This window comes from Protomyctophum parallelum (genome assembly GCF_964188405.1).
Source record: "Protomyctophum parallelum genome assembly, chromosome: 9".
NCBI classification, from domain to species: domain Eukaryota; kingdom Metazoa; phylum Chordata; class Actinopteri; order Myctophiformes; family Myctophidae; genus Protomyctophum; species Protomyctophum parallelum.
In genome coordinates this window covers 25,691,284-25,713,680 of record NC_139706.1, presented here as the reverse complement: position 1 = coordinate 25,713,680, position 22,397 = coordinate 25,691,284, and the positions used below count along the sequence as shown (strand labels likewise).

The 22,397-nt window shown below is 41.7% G+C and overlaps 1 protein-coding gene across 1 annotated transcript in view; it reads left to right on the top strand.

The window, feature by feature from the left end:
- Positions 1-2,950: 2,950 nt before the first annotated feature.
- rpa1 (replication protein A1) overlaps positions 2,951-22,397 on the top strand; it is a gene marked incomplete at its 5' end in the record, with an annotated part of 42,825 nt that continues 23,378 nt past the window's right edge. Inside the window, 10 exon segments of the mRNA XM_083773186.1 lie at positions 2,951-3,009; positions 3,913-4,001; positions 4,032-4,109; positions 6,835-6,964; positions 8,473-8,482; positions 8,486-8,575; positions 8,884-8,952; positions 9,656-9,854; positions 11,746-11,882; positions 16,196-16,344. Of these exon segments, the coding sequence (XP_083629312.1) occupies positions 2,951-3,009; positions 3,913-4,001; positions 4,032-4,109; positions 6,835-6,964; positions 8,473-8,482; positions 8,486-8,575; positions 8,884-8,952; positions 9,656-9,854; positions 11,746-11,882; positions 16,196-16,344 (1,010 nt within the window).

Genomic DNA, 22,397 nt, shown 5'->3' with positions numbered 1-22,397 from the left:
CCTACCCAAATAATATTAACGAGAATTATATACATAGCCGATTAGCTCAGACACATATGACGTTTATGATATCATCAAGATCATCAAAACAAGATGCTCCAATGTACAGTAGGATAAAGGTCAAGTCATGCTTTAGTTTAGTAATATAATAATAAAAATGTACTGTGACATGTTTCATAAATACATTTTCAATTGAAAAACACAACTCAAAGGGTTGTGGTTGTGTTGTGTATATTTGGTGTTACGGTGAACCTAAACAATACACATCAAAATATGATTTGGCCCGGGTGGAAAGCAAACAAAAGTAAAACTACTTGTGATGAAATATAGAACTTCTTCATGGAGTCAAAAAGAGAAAAGAAAGAGTTCCCCGTGTACAGACAAAAGGAGCCAATCCATGTGTCACTGTGTGAATTATTCCTCCATGATCTATTTGAACCGACGGGTTATGTTAGATTCATTGTGCAACAATACACTCATCTCAATACATCTTAATTTTCTGTACAGCCAATGTTTTATGAAGTACTTGGATAATGGGGAGTAATTTTAATAGATATTATGATATTACCGCTATACACCACCAATAGCAATACCATATTACCAATATTTCTTAATAATTCAAACATGCATACCATATTTTTCTTTCTCTAGAGGAAACTTTGAAAGAATGTAATAATATGCATTTTTGCAATAACTTATTCTATTTATCCTGTACTGTGGGTTTGACGTGTACTAAGCCCTATGCTCTTCACCCCCTTCATCCACACCCTAACTTCAATGAGGAGACACAGGGGTGCACAAAAGGTAGTTCATGATCTACCAGTAGATCACAAAGGCTGTGCAGGTAGACCACATGACATGCCCCTAAAAATATATAGTTTAATTATGAAAAAAACTATTTTTGGCATCTGCCACTTGAATTAGGTGACTTGATTGATTTACAAAGGGCCTTTCAGCTTAAACCCACTCTTTGTTTTCAAGAGTGTTGCGCATAAATGTCAGTAGCATTACAAAGTTGTATACAAAAAACCCTACAGAATCCCATCCCTCCAACCCCCAACTATTTCCCATTCCAAATACGTTTATATACCTTATAAACAAATCCATTTGTTTATGAGGTTGTGGGTCTATCAGATACTGTTCATGAAGTCATTTTAAACATGCATTAACTGTGGCTTATAAGTTATAACTGAAGTGACAAAGAATAAACAGTTGTCTACACGTGTGAATATTTTTTATTTGTGTGACAAATTCAGATGATCAGAGGCAGAGATACTACCCCCCGACTAGGGGGGCACCCCCTAGTCGGGGGGTAGTATTTAAATCCAATTCAAGTTGAATGTGTGCCTGCCTCTCTTTTAGGGGCCTGGGTACCCCAAAATGAAAACAAAATAGCCCCCCAAGGGGGCCCCTGAAATTTCTTCTCTATTTCTTTTGTGGCAAGTTACTTTTCAACCTGTTCATATTTTTTCCATCATTTTCGAGATGGAGCCCTCTGATTTAGATTTTTCATATTCCATCCTGATTGGTGAATTCCGAACTGGCCCACAATAACCTACCTGACCTGGCGGAGACCTGTGCTTCGAACTTGGGGAACACTTTTTCTTAGTAGTTCATCAAAACCTTTGAGGGCATTTCATACTAACGAGTCCACCTGGATGTTAAGAAAGTGCCCCATCTTGTGACAAAGTAGAGGTACTACAAATACACGTCCCTGCTTACCTCAGGGTTTACCTACGCGAGAGCGGCGAGACTACTGTTTACCCTACACCCACGGTTTCAGCAAACAAGTATTTTGGCCCCCGTGTAAATTCTCTGATGTTGTACAGTTGCATGCTCAAAAGGCTCGCAAAATACCGTTATATATAACTCGTATGACGTATGCGGTGACACTCTACGCATACGTAATAAATACATTACACCACTTGCTTCCTACCGTACAATGGACGTACTGGTCTCAGGCTATGGTCTCAGGTCAGATGTTGTACTACTTGTGTGTGTCTATGCTTGTAGTACAGAACACCGTTATCTGATTTCAGGTCTGTGACCGGAAACGGAAGCTTGAGCAGTACTTTTCACTTGGTGAAATCAAGGTTTTGTTAGTCAAGTTTAGCGTCATTTCTGTCAAGGTTTTTGCTGATATATTGCTGCGAAATGAGCAGACAGACAAATCTACTTTTGTCAAAATCAAAAATGAATAAACAGAACGTTAAAAATAAAACAAAGCAAGGCTGGTGAAGCGAGGTTACTAAAGTAGCCATTTATTCTGTTTTTGACGTTTGTGCAAAACGTGTGGAAATTATAAGGTCCTTCCCTTGAACATTATTTTGTACACTGCCTCTGCCTGCCAATATTACTCCTACCCACGGTACAGAGAAAATCTAATTTAGGTTAATTTCGTTTCATTTGTAAGGAGCAGAGCACTGCAGATGTTTTACTAACTTGTGTACTGTGGCAATTGAATTATTGAAACAATACTGTCTGACAGTGGCAAACATCAGAGCATTCACGTGGAAGAAAGCGGCCCCAATGGATATTAGTCACATAACATTTCCACTAGTTCCACAATGATTCCACAAGGTGCAAAATGAGTTATCATTTTGTGCTAAGTTGCTTAACTGGCTGCTCTCGTTAGCTGTCGGCCTGCCACAAATGACTTGTTAATTCTTCTGTCAAGCACTTTTTGACATTGTTCTTTAGCCTAAATGTGTATTATAATCTGACAATTTTCTCTCTGCATGCAGTCTCTGACAAAGGGCGACACTGTCACCGATTCAATGCTTCAGTTATTGGTGAGTATTGACTCCCCTTAGCATTGCTTCTTTTACTATACAAATAATTCAACCACTATTTGCAGGGTAGGCCTACACCTAGCCTAGCCCCTTTTGGAACCCTGGTTTACGTTTTCTGAAGTTTGGATGTCGGTACCCCAGTACTTATTCCACTCTCCATGGGAGACAGATGTACATACCCTCCGTTCACACCGTGCTGCGCTCCGCTTGAGTGTTGGTGAGATTTCTCCTATAGATTGTCTCCTATAGCCGCTTTATGCATCTTTGAAACATCTCGCCAACACTCAAACGTCCGGAGTGCAGCACGGAGTGAACAGAGGGTATTCTGTACATCTGTCTCCCATGGAGAGTAGAATAAGTACTGAGGGACCCTGGGGTACCGACGTCCAAAATTCAGAAACGGTAAACCAGGGTTCCGAAAGGGGCTAGGGTACATCTAACAAACAATATGCAACAATGTAATTTATTCTCCAAAGGGACACATTTTGAGACATTGAGACCTGACTTGTATTGTTTATAGGATCTGTAATTAAGAATGTAATTGTTTTCAATTAACCTTCTTAATGCTAATGAAGGTTTAGAACTTGGGTCCTTTTGGTCAAGTCATGTATTCAGAACAACTTGGTCATAATCATACATTTCAGTTCAGTGAAGCAATCGTTATGCTGTTTGTGCCATGTTTCTTTCAGAACATTCGTAAGATTGAGAGTGGGAATGGTGCTGCCCGATTTCGTCTAATGATGAGTGATGGATTACACACCATGTCCTGTAAGTATTCACAATTAAAACGTAATTCCTTGATTTAGAAAGGAATGTGTTGCCCTGATTCAATCATATTCATACAGTTTCATACAGTCACACCTGTTCTGCTCACTATTTGCACGTGAAACGTGAGTTCACTTTAATCAAAAGAATGTGGCGAATATAACAAATTACTAAATTATTACAAAAAATGTGGGGAACTGCTTATTTGAGATTTTACTTTCATTTTATAGCAGTCGCCAAACAATCTCTTATGTTATGGTCTGTGGAGAAGTTCCAGGATTTGTATTTATGCTCCGAACAGTTTCCATAATGTTATATATTGAATGCATTTTTCCTGCTGTTTATCATTTGTCAGGCGGGTGATTATTATTCTGGAAATGGATATAATAAAGTCTGCTGAAGAAGTTGGTGGAAAGATCGGGGAACCCGTTACTTACATAGAGGGTGATGCTAACACACATCAAAATCCTGCAGGTCAAACTCAAAGTAAAGCTCCACAGCCAGCATCCAACCCTCCACAGCGCACTCTGCAGCCCCAAAATGGAAATGAAGGTATAAACGCTGCTTATTTGTTGTATATTTCTGCTAAACAGAAATGTCCAGTCTTTCCAGACTGCACAGGCAAAACAGAGAAGCATCCACTTTATTTTCAAGTAATTTATAGTATTCCTGAAGTACACACCTTGCAATGGGTCTGGTCCACAAGATTCGATACACCACCAAGATACCCATGTACCTGTCTAAATACTTCCTTAATGTAAACGAAGTCCACACCCACAACACCAGAGGGAGTGCAACAAACCATGTACAACCCAGATTCGGCACAAACAAGGGACTAAATTCTTTTCGCTCCTATGCCACCAAAATGTGGAACGCCCTACCAACAGTCATTAAGACATGTGAATCCCTTGACTCCTTCAAAACCGCTCTCAAAGGGCACCTACGGATGGCTGCAATTCGAAACTGGCCTCTGTAAAATCTGAATCCCCCCCACCCCCCCCACCCCATTTTCCCTCACTGTATATTGTATCTTTTCCCTTTTTTGCTTCCCATATGATGAATTTAGCTACATAGAAATGTCTATTTGTATGTCTCTAAATGTTTGTATGTCTTTAAATGTTTTGATGAATTGAACAATGTGGACCCTGTTGTAAACAAGTGTAATGCTTAATTGGGTCGTCCACTCACAGTTGACAGTCTTTGTATTGAGTTTGTGCTTAAAATGTACTGTAAATTCTACAAACTGTTAATACATATTTCAATCAATCAAAATTAGCCTGAAGCATTTGAAAATTGTGGGAGGCAACAATCTGCCATAGCCTCTTGACTATATGGCCTTAGAGGCCTTCCACAGAACGGCTCTGGCTGTTACCCGTTCAAGTTTGAAAACGGGATTAAAGTTCCGACTTCCGAGTGTCCATATTGCGGTTATGTTAATTATGCATGTAGTCCAGACGAGAGCGGTAGAGCTCCGGACACCCGGAGAAAGCTGCGTGTAGTGTAGGCTATATTATATTATGCAATGTGGCATAATCATTGAGTAGGCATGGGCATAATCAACTAGCTGATGTTTTTCTTTCTTTTCATTACACATTACAATTTTAATGATTTTACATAGGCCTACTAATATTCTCACTGGGGAGGTACTGGCACTGGGGAGGTACTGGGCTGGCACATTGGTACTGGACATTTCATATCACACACCATGATTCACTTTTTTTTATTTTTTATTTTTTTTATTAGGCTTAAGCAATTTTAAATTACTTGGATGTTTCTTAAATTGGCACCAGATGGCAGCATTTGTGTGTAGTTAACATTTTGGGTGAATATAATGGTCGAATGCCCGAGAAGATTAGCTATTTTTGGTCCTTCTGTCAATTTATTGATCATCACCATGCTGATGAGTCTCTACTCATTAACAACTGACATAATAAATGACTGACAATGCCAATCTGGTATGCGAGTTATTAGCCATCTGTGCCTCCTACCGTGCTTTTTGGAATATGTAATATCCTTTATTTATTTGTCTAATATGGAAGAAAAGTGCACAGCATGACTTTCAATTATATAAGGAGGCAGCACACACACAGTCCACCAAACACTAGCTCAATGGGTGATGGCTGTTCCTATTAATTGCAAACCACGTCTTATTAACGAAACAGATTTATTTTTCAAAACATTGGTAAAATACAACTGTAAATTACAGTTTAAAGAGATGATCATGATAGAGATTTGAGAAGGCTGAAATGTAGTCCTCCCCCATGCCCGGTCCTTGTGCTGTCCTCTGATGTGTCATAACAGGTATTCATCCCCCTAATCTGCTGTCCGGGAATTGGAAATTGTGGCCACTGCCCTCTTCATCAGCACAGTTATTTCTCTGTGTGCTGCTTGATCTCTGGGTTTAATTATCAAATATGCAGTGGTCACTGGTCAGGAAAGTAGGAGGACTTAACTTTGAACTTTAATCTACCATATTAGTCACACACAAATCAAATGTGCAGCGCTTGTCCAAACAGAAAATCCCCAAGTCTGCCAGCTCCGGTCTCCAGTGGAAAGGGCAACTTTAGTTTGTTACATATAAATAACACTCTGCTGAATCTATGAAATAGCCAATACCTCTGAAATGACATCATGTAACACACTTAGCTTTGACAGGATCTTTGTCTCTAGTCCCTCTACTCCTAATGCTAGCTTTCCAGATCTACTGCAATATGTTATACTACTAAAGTTACAAGGCTTTAAATCTACAGACTGCCCTTCATGAACAGAGAAATTGATCAAGGCGTTGCAATCCAAAGAAAATATTTTTTTGCAATTTGTCCCTGATGAGTAAGTTGGCTCCGGGTAGAGTTAAGCAATTGAAATTGACATTTAAAATTGTAAATGCAGCTTTGCCCTCTATACCCATTACCCTCGGTACCCGCATACCTGACAAACTACCTAAAAAAAGTGAGCGACACCCACAGCTTAGACTAAGCGAGAACAACGATCTGGTACCACGCACTTTCAAAACAAACATGGGTAAATTCTCCTTCTACAGCACTGCCACCGAAGTGGAATGCCCTGACTCCCTTCCTCAAAATATTAAAATCATTGAACCTTTAAAACAGGCCTGAAAATCCACCTTTCAGCAGACCAAAGGGAGAGGAAATGATTGCTCCAGTATTCAATCAATGCCATTATATCAATGTATAATGTACTGTAATGTCTATTGTGACCTGAGATCTAGTCTACTTCACTACTCGTCATTGATGTTTCTCATCATTCCTCCCAAAAGGGAACAGAGGTCCTATGAGAGACCTTCCCTTTGGGAAGAAGCCTTCATCTGCTCATTCTGCTGTGCCCAGCACTCCGGAGGGTAGCTCCAAAGTCGTACCCATTTCCAGCCTCAACCCGTACCAATCTAAGTGAGTATTTGATGTTGTTGATTTATTATAACGTGGATCACAATTCCCTAATCACAATGTTTGCCATAAAATACAAATGAAACTGCAGAGCCTCATTCAAGTCTCAGAAGAAGAAAATAATAACAAAAAAGGCTGATTCTAAAAACGCCTTCAAAATACTGAAGCTTTCTGAAAAATGTCAAATATTTATTCTAAAATTTCAAATATGTTATTTTGCTATATACTGTACATGGCAACAAGAACCCCAAAAGAGTTGGTATTTTGCTGTTATAGTCCACAGGATACAGTTTCTTTGATGAAAACGTAATTTTCCATTGACAAAGAACATACATGTATGGGATAGACAATCTAGACCTAGTTTGCAGCCAGACATTGTGGGGAAAGAGATGGACACATGTAAGCTTGGTCATGGAGGGAAGCATGTTAACTGTTATCATTGTAAGTAAGATGAGCAGAGAAGAGATGATGTTCTAAGACTTTGTAGTTGTGTTTGATAGGCATGGACATTTATCTGTTTTGTAATTCATGACAATTTTAAGAGACTGCTTGATCAACAGATTTCATTGAAGGGATAGCCCCTTGAGATGCAGCATCTCATTTTAGAGGGGGACCTGTAACATACAAACAAGATGCATAAGACATACAGTACACAGATAAAGACAATATACAAATGCATAAATACACAGACGGCTTGCTCAGCCTCTCCGACCCACCCACCCCACCACCAACCACCACATCATCAGATACATAAATACACAGACGGCTTGCTCAGCCTCTCCCACCCACCCACCCCACCACCAACCACCACATCATCAGATACATAAATACACAGACGGCTTGCTCAGCCTCTCCGACCCACCCCACCACCAACCACCACATCATCAGCTGTTAAGCAGCAGAGGAATGAAAGTGCAAATGATATTGGTGAATGTGCTTTAACTGGTACTTTAAAAGCATAAACAAGGTGAATGTGCTTTAACTGGTACTTTAAAAGCATAAACAAGGTCAATGTGCTTTAACTGGTACTTTAAAAGCATAAACAAGGTGAGTCAAGATGTAAATGAAGTCCTAAAGCAACTGAAGGATGAAATCGATTTAAGAGATAGAGGAAGATTATTCCAATCAAATGGGGCTTTATAACAGAAAGACCTCCGTCCAACCTCCCTTGAAGATTTTTGGTATTTTAAAGTAAGTGTATTGTAGATGTCTAAGTGGATATGATGAAGTAGACTGGGCCAAGTACTGCTTCAGAAAAGGAGGACACTTGAAATAAATTTCATTTATAAATGAAGAGAAACCAATGTAATTGTCTTCTTGATTTAGGCTGCAACCAATTATTGAGCGACTTGTACATGAAGCAGTGATGAGTATCATATGGACATCTCAATACAAATCACACTATTCTTGGATCAGAAATTATATCTTTACACAGTGTATCCAATTATAATATCTACTTTTCATTTCAAATTGAATCAACCTGACATGTATCTCCTTCAACCCTGTGTTAGATGGACCATCTGAGCCCGTGTCACTAACAAAAGCACCATCCGCACATGGAGCAACGCTCGTGGTGAAGGCAAGCTCTTCTCCATGGAGATTGTGGATGAGAGTGTGAGTGTCAAAGTTTTAACTCTTTCAGCGCCACCTGGTGGTCACCAGTTTTGGCTTTCGTTGCCAATTAGCCCATTATTAAAAAAGAAAGAAAATGTAATTCTATTATGCATGTAATGTGCATGTCATCACCTGTACACCAGATTAGAGGAAGTTTCAAAATATGGATAAAAAAAGAAAAAAGAATATAAAAAAGAAACTTTTCTTTGCATAATTGGATTCAACTCGTCTTAACGTTTCTGGTACTTAAACTGTTTTAGTTGGTTACACACACAGGCTGATGGATTCATTGCTGTGTTTTCTTGCAGGGAGAAATAAGAGTGACAGGTTTCAAAACTGAGTGTGACAAGTTCTACACTCTTCTTGAGACAGGCAAGGTGAGAGATGCCCCTCACTCACCAATGCTGTTTTACAGTCACACGGTCACTGTGAGAGATGCCCCTCACTCACCGATGGTGTTTTACAGTCACACTGTCACTGTGAGACATGCCCCTCACTCACCGATGGTGTTTTACAGTCACACGGTCACTGTGAGACATGCCCCTCACTCACCGATGGTGTTTTACAGTCACACTGTCACTGTGAGACATGCCCCTCACTCACCAATGCTGTTTTACAGTCACACGGTCACTGTGAGAGATGCCCCTCATTCACCAATGGTGTTTTACAGTCACACTGTCACTGTGAGAGATGCCCCTCACTCACCGATGGTGTTTTACAGTCACACTGTCACTGTGAGAGATGCCCCTCACTCACCAATGGTGTTTTACAGTCACACTGTCACTGTGAGAGATGCCCCTCACTCACCAATGGTGTTTTACAGTCACACTGTCACTGTCAATTGCTCTGCTGTCTAAGATGGATTTGGCTCTCACTGTTTGTTTTTTGTTGAATTGCAACCAAAGGGACTTTGAGTGAGTCATCCTGCTGCTGTGTACCAACACAATAAGCAGCTTGTATTGATCAGCCAGCCTTTGTTTATTCCCCCAACTGCATTAAGTCATATCTTGGTAGCACCATTCAGTCAGGTGAAAGGCTCCTCAGATCTGTTTAACACATCCATCCATCCGTACGTCCTAGGTGTACTTCATCTCCAAGAGCTCCCTGAAGATCGCCAACAAACAGTACTGCACTCTGAAGAATGACTATGAAATGACGCTCACTGGCGAATCGACCATCATTCCCTGTGATGACACTGACAGCAGTGACGTTCCCATGGTGCAGTGTGACTTTGTCTCCATCAGCGACCTGGAGGCCAGAGAGAAGGATGCTGTCGTGGGTGAGGAGAAGCAACTCATAAGTTAGAAGCCATGCAAGTAGCATTGATGAGCATTATTAATACCAGACTGATGATGATAACCTATGATAGGGCAGGGAGCGTGGAGAGGGATGTGCATGAATGGTTAAGGCAATTATGAGAGAGTGATAGAAGTAGTATTAATAATACTGACGACAGTAATGGCCTGTGGCATAGATGGGCTTTGGCCCTATGGTTTGACCCGGTTAGCAGAGGAGAAAGTGCTGTCGCAGGTAAAATTAAGAAGTAATAATGAGGCCACATGTAATTATGATAATGGGGACTGCTGCTTGTAGTACTGTTTGAGTAATTTCACTCCAAGTCCAGCAGGTGTCGCTATGGCTTTATGACTTAAAAAGGATGGGTATTTGTGAACTAAACTTGAATATTTCTTGATATTAGAATTAAGTTCACACAAATCTTTAAAATACTATACACTATGACACTAGACCAAACTATTTCCATACACAAATAGTGTGACATGACCTACGTACAGTAGCATATCTGAACTCTCTTTTCCCTTTTGTTTAGTACAGTATATATTAGATAATATTTAAATTGTCCTACTCTGTGCAAGATAATGTGTCTTACAGAGCAGTGATTTATAACATTTTTGTGGCCAGGGCACTTCAAAGGGAAAGTAAAAATCTCAAAGCACATGTATTCATATCTGTGCAAAATAGATATTAATAGAATAGCGTGATAAGTTATTTTTATATATTGTACTGATCTAGGAAATAAATTTAAATTACGTTTTATGTTGAAATAATTAAATATATGTGTTGTCACAAAGCCATACCTGGACTTGTCTCATGGCACACCGGAACCACTGGGCAGTAGTGTTTTCTTTTATGGGCACTAGCCCCGGCCTCCCATGCCCAGCTTTGTTTGTTTGTGTATACCCAATAGCAATGATTTGATTGGCTGAGCACCCCATAGCGATTATTTGATTGGTTGAGCAAAGTACGTATTGAGGAAAAAATGCAAGCACTGAAAAGTGAGGTCACATATTGTGATTGACTGGAATGAGATGATGTATGATGATACGAGCGTCCCTCACTTCACCCAGGTGTGATTAATTTTATTGGTAAATTCAATGAATGGCCTAACGCTAATATTTTCAGTCACTGATCTCACTCATTAGTTCACACTGCTCATGTTAATGGCTCATCATTTCAAAAAAGTACAACAGGTTCAACAATAGTGGGGTGGTGCTGCATTTGACAACATAAACTTGTTTGTATGGATTTTGTGCACTTATAGAATATAGTGGACCTCACCTCACACCTGAATTGAAAGGAAAAATGAGTCACTGATTTCCCCGAGACAATTTGACCTGGAAGACGATGGGACCCTAAGTGACCTTTACCCGTCGGACACGCATTCAATATTTATGTGTGTGAATGTATTTGTCTGGGAATGTAGGCCAGAGTAGGGCAATGGCACACAGCCAGGTTTTCATCCAGACAAGGTTTTTTGCAAGTGTAACCATGAATCTGCCTGGCAAAGGAGACACTGCTGGCCTGCTCGCTGTGCCTAAAAAAAAGGCAACTAAAAAACCTGGTGAAGCAGGTTTCTGCTTATACGGGCCGACGGTGTGGAACACACTTCCACTGTACCTTTGACAGGCGCTGTAGACATTTTTAAGCGCAGCTCAACTTGTTATTCATGTCCTCACTGTATTGCATTACTGCTGTTACTTTAATGTTTTATGCCCTGCTTTTCTTTTCTTTATCTCCATTGCTCTGTAAAGCACTTTGAGCCGCATGTCATGAAAGGTGCTATACAAATAAAGTTTATTATTATTATGAATAAGCCAAGTTCTCATCGCAGTGCTAGAGTTGTAAAAAATGATTTGTGTCTTCCTCCACAGATATTATTGGAGTGTGCAAGAGTGTGGATGAGCTGACCAAGATCACCACCAAGGCTGGTCGTGAGGTTACCAAGAGGACCGTGAATCTGATAGACACGTCTGGGAAGATGGTATCTGTAACGCTGTGGGGAGAAGAGGTGAGGACAAATGCATGAGCGGAAGGAGGACGGAGGGTTCTGAAATGCAATTGTTAACACAATCATTCCCGGGATTCCTTCAAAATAGGAGCTCTGGGATGCCTGGGAAAACATGGTCGCTGCCTCTGCCACACCAATTGATTAACCTACTTAACCAAGTAGGCCGGTAGCCGATGCACAGGTCTAGTTTAAAAAAATGCAACATCTTGCTGCAGCTTTTGGACAACCTTGTGCAACTGCAAGCAGGGAAAAGGAAGTCACCACAGGTGATGGGGATATTTGTATTCTTGTGGTTATGAGATCTCTTTGAGGCTAGTTCTTAATTTTTAAGTGGAATATAAACGGAAATTACATTTACTTTAGCTTGAAATTGAGCTTGTATTGAAAATGTACTAAACAGTGTCACTCCCATCATGTTATCGAACTGTTAACATGCTTAATGGAAAGACTCCAGAGCTCATTCTTTTCTCATTCTCTGCGGAGCAGTTTGATTAGAAATAGCTCACTGCTGAGAATACCAAATCTAGTCGCACATTTAACTCTCTTTGCTGGTAGCATAAATGTAGTTAAGCTGTGCTTACGTCCACTTTTGCTATCATTAGCATTTGCACACACTGTTTACCTGTCGCCAGAAACGTTTACATGTCGGGGGCGATGCGAGACAAAGTCACAAATGACATCTGAACTTTGGATGGCTGAAGGACAAGGACCAAGGACAGCATTCCTAGATTCCGACTTATGGAGGTTGAAAATCCTGCTTTGAACCGTGGTAAATGGAGAGGAGTTGTCACATAGCTGGTGGTGACCAAGGCGTTGCATAGCAACCGGATCAATGTTAACAGCTGCCCTGGGGCTCAACCACTATATACACAGAGTATTCAGTATTTTAGCTGTGACGAGCGCCCCCTCCTGAGATACTTCCGGGTCCTACTTTTTTTTTTTTTTTAAAGATATATTTTTTTGCGGCTTACGCCTTTATTGATTTTTTAAGGGATAGAAAGTAGGCTGACAGGAAACGGGAGAGAGATGGGGGATGACATGCGGTAAAGGCCGTGTCGGGTCCGGGAGTCGAACCCGCGGCACACCGCGACTGGATCACCAGTCCGGTGCCCAGACCGTTACGCTACGGCCTGGGCCTCGGGTCCTACTTTTGTGTCGCTTTTGTGTCCCCATAGAGTTATACTGTGACGTGCCGTCTGACTAAATCTGAGACTAAAACAACCACGAAAGTCTAATTTTACTGCTTTCCTCGCAAAAACAAAGCTGCACTGCTCTCCCAATTCTGGCTGTGACAGGCCGTCTGCCCTACATGGAATACTATCGCCATTTTATTTAATTGTGTCAACTAAATCCTCATTAATGCAAACTAGATTCAACATACTCAAGCCTGCACACATTCTAAATATGCCCCCGAAAAAATGTACCGAGCAAATGTACTGTTGCCACCTTCAATAATAATGATAAATCAATAATAGTCTTTATTGTCGCCACATTGTTTGTTGTTGTTGTTTTGTTGTCATGGACACTTGTACGTTTAGATATTCTATTTACAATGAGATGCGGACGGGAGCTGGTGCCACTTGGACCCGGACACTATAAAATAAAAAATTCCTTGCAGCCCAGTTGTACATGTCCTTACAGGTAGCGACAGACAGGCTGTACATCATCTCCCCTATCTGTTTAATTGAAAAGGTGTTTTGCGTGTCCCGTATGAGCCAGCGCCCAGAGATTGCTATTCAGCAGTTTGAAGATGGAGGGTATTTAACAGTGTTGTGTGCTGTGTTTAATGGAAGTTGAAGATACTGACTAAATACACTGTCATGGTGTGATGAAGCAACTGCAGTTGATTTTACGTATGGCTCAAAGGGACTGTGCTCAGTGAGCCACCATTTCTTTCCTTCTGACAAGAGGCACCGTGTACCCTCTTTGTTTGTTTTGCAGATACCCCATGTCCCCATCTCCTGCGAGTCTTGCTGAAGTACTCCAGATGTATAGTTTATAAAGAAATGGCAGTGCCAAATAGAAAAGTGACAATGAATGCCCAGCATTTAAATAAACAGCACTTTTTTGAAGTTTGTTCCTTCAAGAAGGTTACTGAGGTAGTTGTATTTAGAAGGAGGCATGATGTTGCTAAACTGTAATAGTTTTGACTGAATGCAAACACGATATACAGTTCCTCATATTATTATTAATGCCAGGAATGTGGAATTACGTTAATTTTGCGCATTTGACTGGCACTGGACACACGATCCCCGCCCTTGTGGCGGGGGGCTATATAGTTATAGGCGAAAATATGAAGTGGGCTGATATCGATGATGATATCTGAGAAATCTGGGATGGAGGTTCTTCCTTGGCTTAGTGGGAATGTGTGTTCAAAGTTTCCCAGCAATCAATCGCTCTGCCTCTGCATTCATGATGTGTGGCATGTGGAAAACGGACCACATCTGCAAACTTTGGAAGCCAATCATAGCCAAACGGAATTGGAATATGAGAAATGTGACAGATTTCTGAGATTTGGACAAAATCTGTAGTAGTAGTAAAATAATGTGTTGCGCAAATGTCTGTCTCGTGGTGGTGGCACTATGAGAGGCCGATTTGAAATACAATTGGGTGGAGATTCTTCCTTGGCCTACTGGGAGTGTGCATGCAAAGTTTCCCGCCAAATGGTCCAGGGGTGCTTGCAGCAGGTCGTGCAAAAGGGCCCCTCTAGTAACCTTTGAAAGCCAATCAGTACAGAATCCGAAAAATCTGACCGATACATCTTGATCACCTGACTACAGAGATGAGATGTACTAATTTGGGTGAGCTGCAATTTACCCCTATCTGTGATCGGCAATTTACCCTATCTGGAGAAATCGTCTTATACCTTTAAGTGGTATAATAGTCAATACATTTTCAACTTTGTGACAGGCCTAAACATTCTCCCCTTCCTCCCCACACACAAGAACAGTTTCGATGTGTTTGACATATAATAACAGGCTGAGTTGAAAGCTTGGGGGCAGAGATTTTTACTTGGGCGGTGCCGTTGATTTACACAGACTGAATGACACACAGACGGACAGGGGTGAAGACAGTCTCAGTCAAGCCTTCGGCCTGGCAGAGACAAAAGTATATTATGTCTGTTAGAAAGGCTCCAAATATAATGAGTATCATATAATTTGCCTATTATTTACCACCGTAAGAACTGTGAGTAATACCTGCCACCTTAGTGTGCAATGCATTATGGGTCTCATTCATTCATGTCAGTAGTAATGCAACAGAGCGGTGAATTCCAGCCAGTTCAAGTTCACCTGCTACAAACGTATTCATTGTACAGCACTGCAGTGCCAGTGTGCATCCTTAACAAGTGTAAGCTCATTGCATTCAGTACTGTCTGCTGTATTCATTCATTTGCTATAGAGTTGGAGTCCCTGCTGTTTCTATAGGTTTGTTTAGGCTTGGACACTGGTTTGACAATTGACAGTGACTGATTGATTACCTCGTTCTTCATGTCAATGTTCTACATTGCGTGCCTTAAGCAAACCATTATATTTCTCTGTTTCTGGAACATGTAAGTGCATTTAGGAAGGACCGATGTGTATTGTATATGTTTAAGCACCTTATTCATCACGTTAGGTCTGTGAATTGTTTGGCCATGTGCATTTCACGGGCGCCGCCATTGCGCAACATCCCGCAGTCGGCCCTTTGATGTCCAATTAAGCCACTTTAGCGCAGATTTAGGCAGAGACTTATAATGGGAGTTACTATGATTGATCTTATTGGGCAGCTTACATAGAAAGGTGTTGTGTGTACTAATATTATTACGATATTAATGTGATCCAGTCCATCTTAGTATCTTGTGATATTGTATGGTATTTTACTATTTGTACTATACTTATTGTTTCCTGTCTGTATTTAGTGCAGAAACACACATTGTCATTTGCACTCAGTGCTGTATCTACATTCCCATGCCATGCCTGTATACCTGTCCCCTACAACAACTACAGTAAACTGCCATGTAAACCCCCTTCACTCTCCTGTCCAGTGTGTTTTGAATGAATCACAAGTAGTCCCTGCTAATACAGTCCTTTCCAAACACAAACCCTATCTAATGTCCTTTATTGTCCACAAGATAATTAATTTTGCCTGGGTCAGTACATATATCTGCTATTTTTGAGAACCACTGGCAATGTTATAAAATACTAGTTTTTGATGCTATGCTACACATCCTTTCCTATCTGTGAACTACACCCAACTTTGAACTAGAAGGGCTATTAGTTGTCACTGCAGTTATATACATATTCTGTTTTCTCTCTCCGTTTTTTTATCTGCAGGCAGAGCAATTTGATGGTTCTGGACAGCCAATATTGGCTATCAAGGGAGCTAAGCTATCTGACTTTGGAGGCAGGTCCATCAGTTCTAGCTTCAGCAGCACTTTAATGATCAACCCAGACATCCCTGAAGCTCATAAACTCAGAGGCTGGTAAGTGAACCTGGAGTCGATGAATAATCAGTGAACCTGGAGTCGATGAATAATCAGGGGTTGGCACTTGCCAGTCGGGCAAGTGCAAAAAATATGTTATATCCATTCGATAACTTCTGAGTGAGGACAGTCACTTTGAAAAAACAGAATGAGTGCAACGGCCACTCTGCTAGTTGTAAAGTAGCATTGCTTCATAAATCTAGCCTGATAATATTATGAAGACCGAATGCATATGCCCGTCGGGCAACCTGAAAGCAAACTCTAGTACTTGCCCGAACGCAGGGTTTCCTGCACAATGTTATTGGCATGGCGCCGTGCCATGCTTGAAATAAATCGCGCCAAGCTTAGCTGCTTTGGAGGGGGCTAGTGAATCATGGTGTGTGTATGATATGAAATGTCCAGTACCTCCCCAGTGCCTCCTCCAGTGCCACCCCAGTGTCTCCCCAGTGTCTCCCCCAGTGTCTCCCCCAGTGTCTCCCCCAGTGTCTCCCCAGTGCCTCCCCCAGTGTCTCCCCCAGTGTCTCCCCCAGTGTCTCCCCAGTGCCTCCCCCAGTGACTCCCCCAGTGCCACCCCAGTGCCTCCCTCGTGCCTCCCCCGTGTCTGCCCAGTGCCTCCCCAGTGCCACCCAGTGTCTGCCCAGTGCCTCCCCAGTGCCTCCCCCAGTGCCTCCCCAGTGTCTGCCCAGTGTCTGCCCAGTGCCTCCCCCAGTGTCTGCCCAGTGCCTCCCCAGTGCCACCCCAGTGCCTCCCCAGTGTCTGCCCAGTGTCTGCCCAGTGCCACCCCAATGTCTGCCCCAGTGCCTCCCCCAGTGCCTCCCCATGTCTGCCCAGTGTCCCCCCAGTGCCACCCCAGTGTCTCCCCAGTGCCTCCCCCAGTGTCTGCCCAGTGCCTACCCAGTGCCTACCCAGTGCCTCCCCCAGTGCCTGCCCAGTGCCACCCCAGTGTCTGCCCAGTGCCACCCAGTGTCTGCCCAGTGCCTCCCCAGTGCCTCCCCCAGTGTCTGCCCAGTGCCTCCCCAGTGCCTTCCCCAGTGCCTGCCCAGTGTCTGCCCAGTGCCTCCCCCAGTGCCACCCCAGTGTCTGCCCAGTGCCTCCCCCAGTGCCTCCCCAGTGTCTGCCCAGTGCCTCCCCCAGTGCCTCCCCAGTGTCTGCCCAGTGCCTCCCCCAGTGCCTCCCCAGTGTCTGCCCAGTGCCTCCCCAGTGTCCCCCCATACTTTATTTCAAACAATATAGGGAAAATATGAATAATACATAACAATGTTTTCTTCTTGTAGTGTAAAACTAAATGTAAAACTTTTGTAAGCTTAGTTGAAACAACCAATTTCAACCAATTATCTAGTAATGACAGACATCCCACCCATCAATCTTAAACTTGTATTAAAATGTATAATGTTTGTTGACATGCCCACTAAAGGCTCATTCATAGTCTGGATTTTCGGTGGTGAGGTGACCACCGCTCCGGTGGTGAGCTGACCACCGGAGCTGAAATAACGTTGAGCGGTGGCGAGTAAAAACAGAGAGGACTGGGGCGGCTGGCGGTGGTTTGCTCTTCACCCCGGCTTGTGACGTCATGTTGTAGTTCGGTGGTCACCTCACCACCCAAAATCCAGACTGTGAATGAGCCTTAAATATTCAACATTCATAAATGGAATACAATTTCACCAGTAATCCTCGTCTCTAAACTGCCTCCCCTTGGTCAGCCAGGGTGAGGCAGTTTGATGGAGGGGAAGGGAACTTGTTGGAATAACGTGTTCCTTCCACACGCTACAGTATGTCCAACCAGGGAAACTCCCCTGCGAGGTGAAAAGATGCAGCTTTGAATGCTCATGCACTGAAGGAAGCATGAGGTCAGTCCGTTTCTCTCCCTAGGTTGGCGAAGGGAGTGTAGAGTAGATAATATTGACACTGGGTGAAAATTGGTTAAAAAATATAGAACATTTATTCAATGTCACCAACAAAATGGTATGCAGAAGTTAGATACTCTGAAAGAACAGTTTTGTTGAATCTGACTACTTAAGAAATTGAAAGGATTTCAGAATTTGAATAGTAAACTTCCCATTCACAAGCTAGGAGGGCACATGCTCTTGTTCTCATTAAGGAGATTAGGCCACCTCTGTGTTAGCAAAGATGTAGGGGGTACTTCACTGAAGCATTACATGTTAATGCAAATCACCCTTTATCTGTGCAAAATACAATTTTAAGCCTTAACAGTAAACCTGCCAGGCAGACTTCTATCGTGTTGGTGAGTTGGGGACGTAGACATACATTCTTTTCATGTTAATATCTTGTATTCAAGCTCACTTTGGAATTCACTACTGTGAGCCTTTTTGTAATTTATCATAAAATTACTTAAAAAGTGTGCTACTAGGCAGGCATAAAGGATATTGTACCACTTTTGCGTGCACGTTCAATTGGATATTTTCACAAGGGCTGAACAATTAATTGAATCCCATTAACTGTGCAATTTCCAAATTGAACATTCATTATGTTGGCTCATAAGAGAGGGCGGGGTGGATAATGGACTTTGATATTTATGTTTTTTGTTACATTTGGTCAATGAATCAAGTACAATATTCAATTCAGACTTAAAGTGCAATAACACTTGGGTAAAGGTTTGGCTTGTAAAGTTATCCTGTCACTAGAAATTGATAACGGTACACCCCATATTAAATATTATTATTCACATGCAAGAAGAAAACTGAATGAACTTCTCCATTTGTGTAATAAAAATAAATAGTCACAAAACGGCTATCTATCCAGCCATTTATAAACTTTTTTATAAATCAATATTAACGACACATGTTATTCTACATTCTGGAAACAGTCAGCCAATGGAGACTGTCGGGGCACATTTTGCACTCCAGCGGCTTGTCGGGGGGCGTGGGCGTGCCAACCATTCCCTGTGCTCTCCCAAATCAAGCGTCATTGCTCCTACTTAACCTTCACTTCAGCTCACTTGGCACATTGATTGATTTGTCCATCTTCTAGATGCACATACTCCCCCCACTGCGGTGCTGCAGAAATCAAACAAACTTGGGCTGGGGCCTCTTCTTTGACACGAAGGCAAATGTCAGTGTTTTCAGATTGGACATGAGATCAATTTGGGGGGCGACTTCATTTGTTTACCTCCCAGTACCAATGGCCCCATCTGTCATCTGTGCTCTTTCACTTTTGAAACAAAAGTTGGCTATGTTGATTTTGAGCTCTTTTAAGTTTTTTTATTTTAATTATCTGCATAATGAGGTGCATTGAATTGTGACTCAGTGCAGCTGATGAGAGACAGGCCAGTCAGCTAAATGTTTCATATCAGCCACTTGATTAGGTGTTCAGGCTGTGGAAATGTCATGATCACAGTTGGCTTGAGCACATGGCTACTATTTGAAAGTACCCCATTGTTCCTTGTTGCTGTCTCTTAAGAATTATGTTTTTCTTTGTAGTTTGAATGTAAAGTGCTGAACAATATCCAACAAACTAAGGAGCTTTCAGACTAAGCGTCTTGGTTGTTTAAATGAGATAGCTTTGTTACTATAGCATATTTCGATAGTCGTAAAAAGTGCTCTGCTTACTCAATATGCAAAAGGAAATAACACTCTTGGATTTGCTTGTTTACCTCATGCCATTATATAATAACGAGCGTTGAGTGCTGAATCACCACAGTTTCCACGTCCCTGCTTCAACGCTGATGTTTTGACTTTCCTCGTCTCTATTTAACGGCAGCAGTCCATTCTCCACTCTCCGGTCACTTTTCGCTTGGATGGCCAGAGATAACGATCCCTAAAGCTTTGTGCCTGTTTATCTATTCCAGAGCAGAGGAGTTGGGTCATGCAGGTCCTTCTTGTCCACTGGGTTTCTGCAGGCGCACAGAGAACCACCAATTAATAGATGTGAGAGCTTTGTCCTTTAGCCTGAGTGAGAGAATTGTGGTGAAGTTACCCGATCAACATACAACATGCCCGTCCTCATAGCACAGAAGAATGGAAATGAATAATATGGCATGTCATGTATTTATAGATCTAAGAGACCCATGCCCAATGTCTACTGTTTTGGACCTCACACCTTCATCAAGTAAATGGCTGCTGACACTGTACTAATGAGTATCGGGCACAGGTAAACTATTAACTGCATATGAAAACCGTATTTTTTTTGTAGGAACGCTCACACCCAATCAGGGTGTACAAAATGACCGTGTAGCAAACATTCAAGACATAGATTGTGTACATACCGTAGTTAAGTTGTAAAATGTTGCATGCATTATGATTTTCTTGTTTCTATCCTAATTTATTTAACTTAATAGTTTAATAGTAAGCAGCCCATTTATTAAAGGAATTATATATATTCTCCTGCTCATCAGTCCTGAGTCAACCCCCCTCCCCCCACACACACTATGGATTCAAGGCTGCTGGAACGACATTGTTTGTTTGTCGAGGTGTCTTCATTTGATCATGTTTTGGCGCAGTCTCTTGGGACTTGTTTAAATGAATAGACATCTATCCTTGGTGGGCTGTCGACTCATCTCAAACATAATGGGTACAGTGGTTCCACTTGGCACATCCCATTGTGCTTATATGGGGAGCGGAGTGCTATGCATAATTCATGTCAGACTAATTAATTCATGTCAGACTAATTCATCTTGGTGAGGAGGAAACCGTTTTTATTTTCTCAAACAATATTGCACAATGCAGCAATTACCTTGTGATCTAAAAATAAAATGTTGGGTCCCTTCACTCCCTTGTATATAACTTTAGGTTAAGGTTTGTGCAAACTTGCACTCACCCATCCTTGCTCCTAGGTGGCACAGTGCCAGTCAGACTGCTGCTAAAAAAAGTGAATGGGTCTTTCACTTTACAGTTATTTACATTTGTTTATTAATTTATATGCTTACATTTTGGGTTAACTTTAATTGTATGAATGTACTAATAAATAATATGCTATGTATTTAAACTTAAACTGTACTTCTTTAGCTACAGTTGTTTAGCTACAGTTCCCTGAAAATGCGTCTTGTATGAATGAAAGTCTTATTGCTTTTCTGCTGCTTTGCCAGTTGCCACCCTAAACCAATGTTTGTCTCGTAAGTACCACATGAGTTACTCTACTCGTTGTCTTGTGCACCACAAAGGCTGTCCATTAGATGGCAACAGCACATTTGGAGATTGTTCTGTTGCCCTCCTTGGCTTTACTTTCTGTTGACTAGATGGTCACTTCTCTGTCAGCTGGACCTCTTGCTATTCTGCTCCTCTGCTCTTGACACCGTTATCAGGCACTCACCGATCACTCACTCCAGGTTATGTCCTTAACAGGTTAATTGCTGGCCCCAGGCCCGTACCACATGCTCTTAGTGACACTTGATTTATCAGATGAGCGCTGGTCTCAAACCAATGATGCTTCGATTGGGTCCTTACCAGAGTGGTATGCACACTAAACCTGATTTATACGGTACTTAGATATCGAATGTAAAAGAGAAATGTGTCAAATAATGACCGATTATGATAGCGGTAGGCAAAGAAAATGGATTCATGGATATGAGACGATTTTTAATGCCACAGTATTCAAATTTAATCATTCAGAATATCGAATCGCAATATATTTAAGAATATCAATATAAATCTAATTGGCACTCTAGGTGTTGAATTGGGAGGTAAGTGAATCGTCTCACTCCTACGATATAATGGGTCAGGCTAAAGTTCTAATTTGAAATGTATGATTGTCTACTTATATTTACAAATTGCTGCTAAATGTCCAGGTTGTGTGTTGGCTGATTGAATTGTGTGCATGGGTAAATGGACTGTGTAAATGGACTTTGTTTGTTACCATACCATTAGTCAACAACAGTCGATACACTGGAAACAGCATTTTATGGCATTAAGTGGCTTCATGATACCGATAACATACTGCAACATTCTCGGCAGAAATTCCACCTGGTATCTTAACGGTGTACTTCTGGCCTCCCTGATCTGCAAGGATAGTTTAGAGAGGACATTCTGTCAAAATGAGACTGGATAAGTACAGTAATCGGTTGCAAACAGTCAATCACTTCCATTAAATTCCTCATTGCA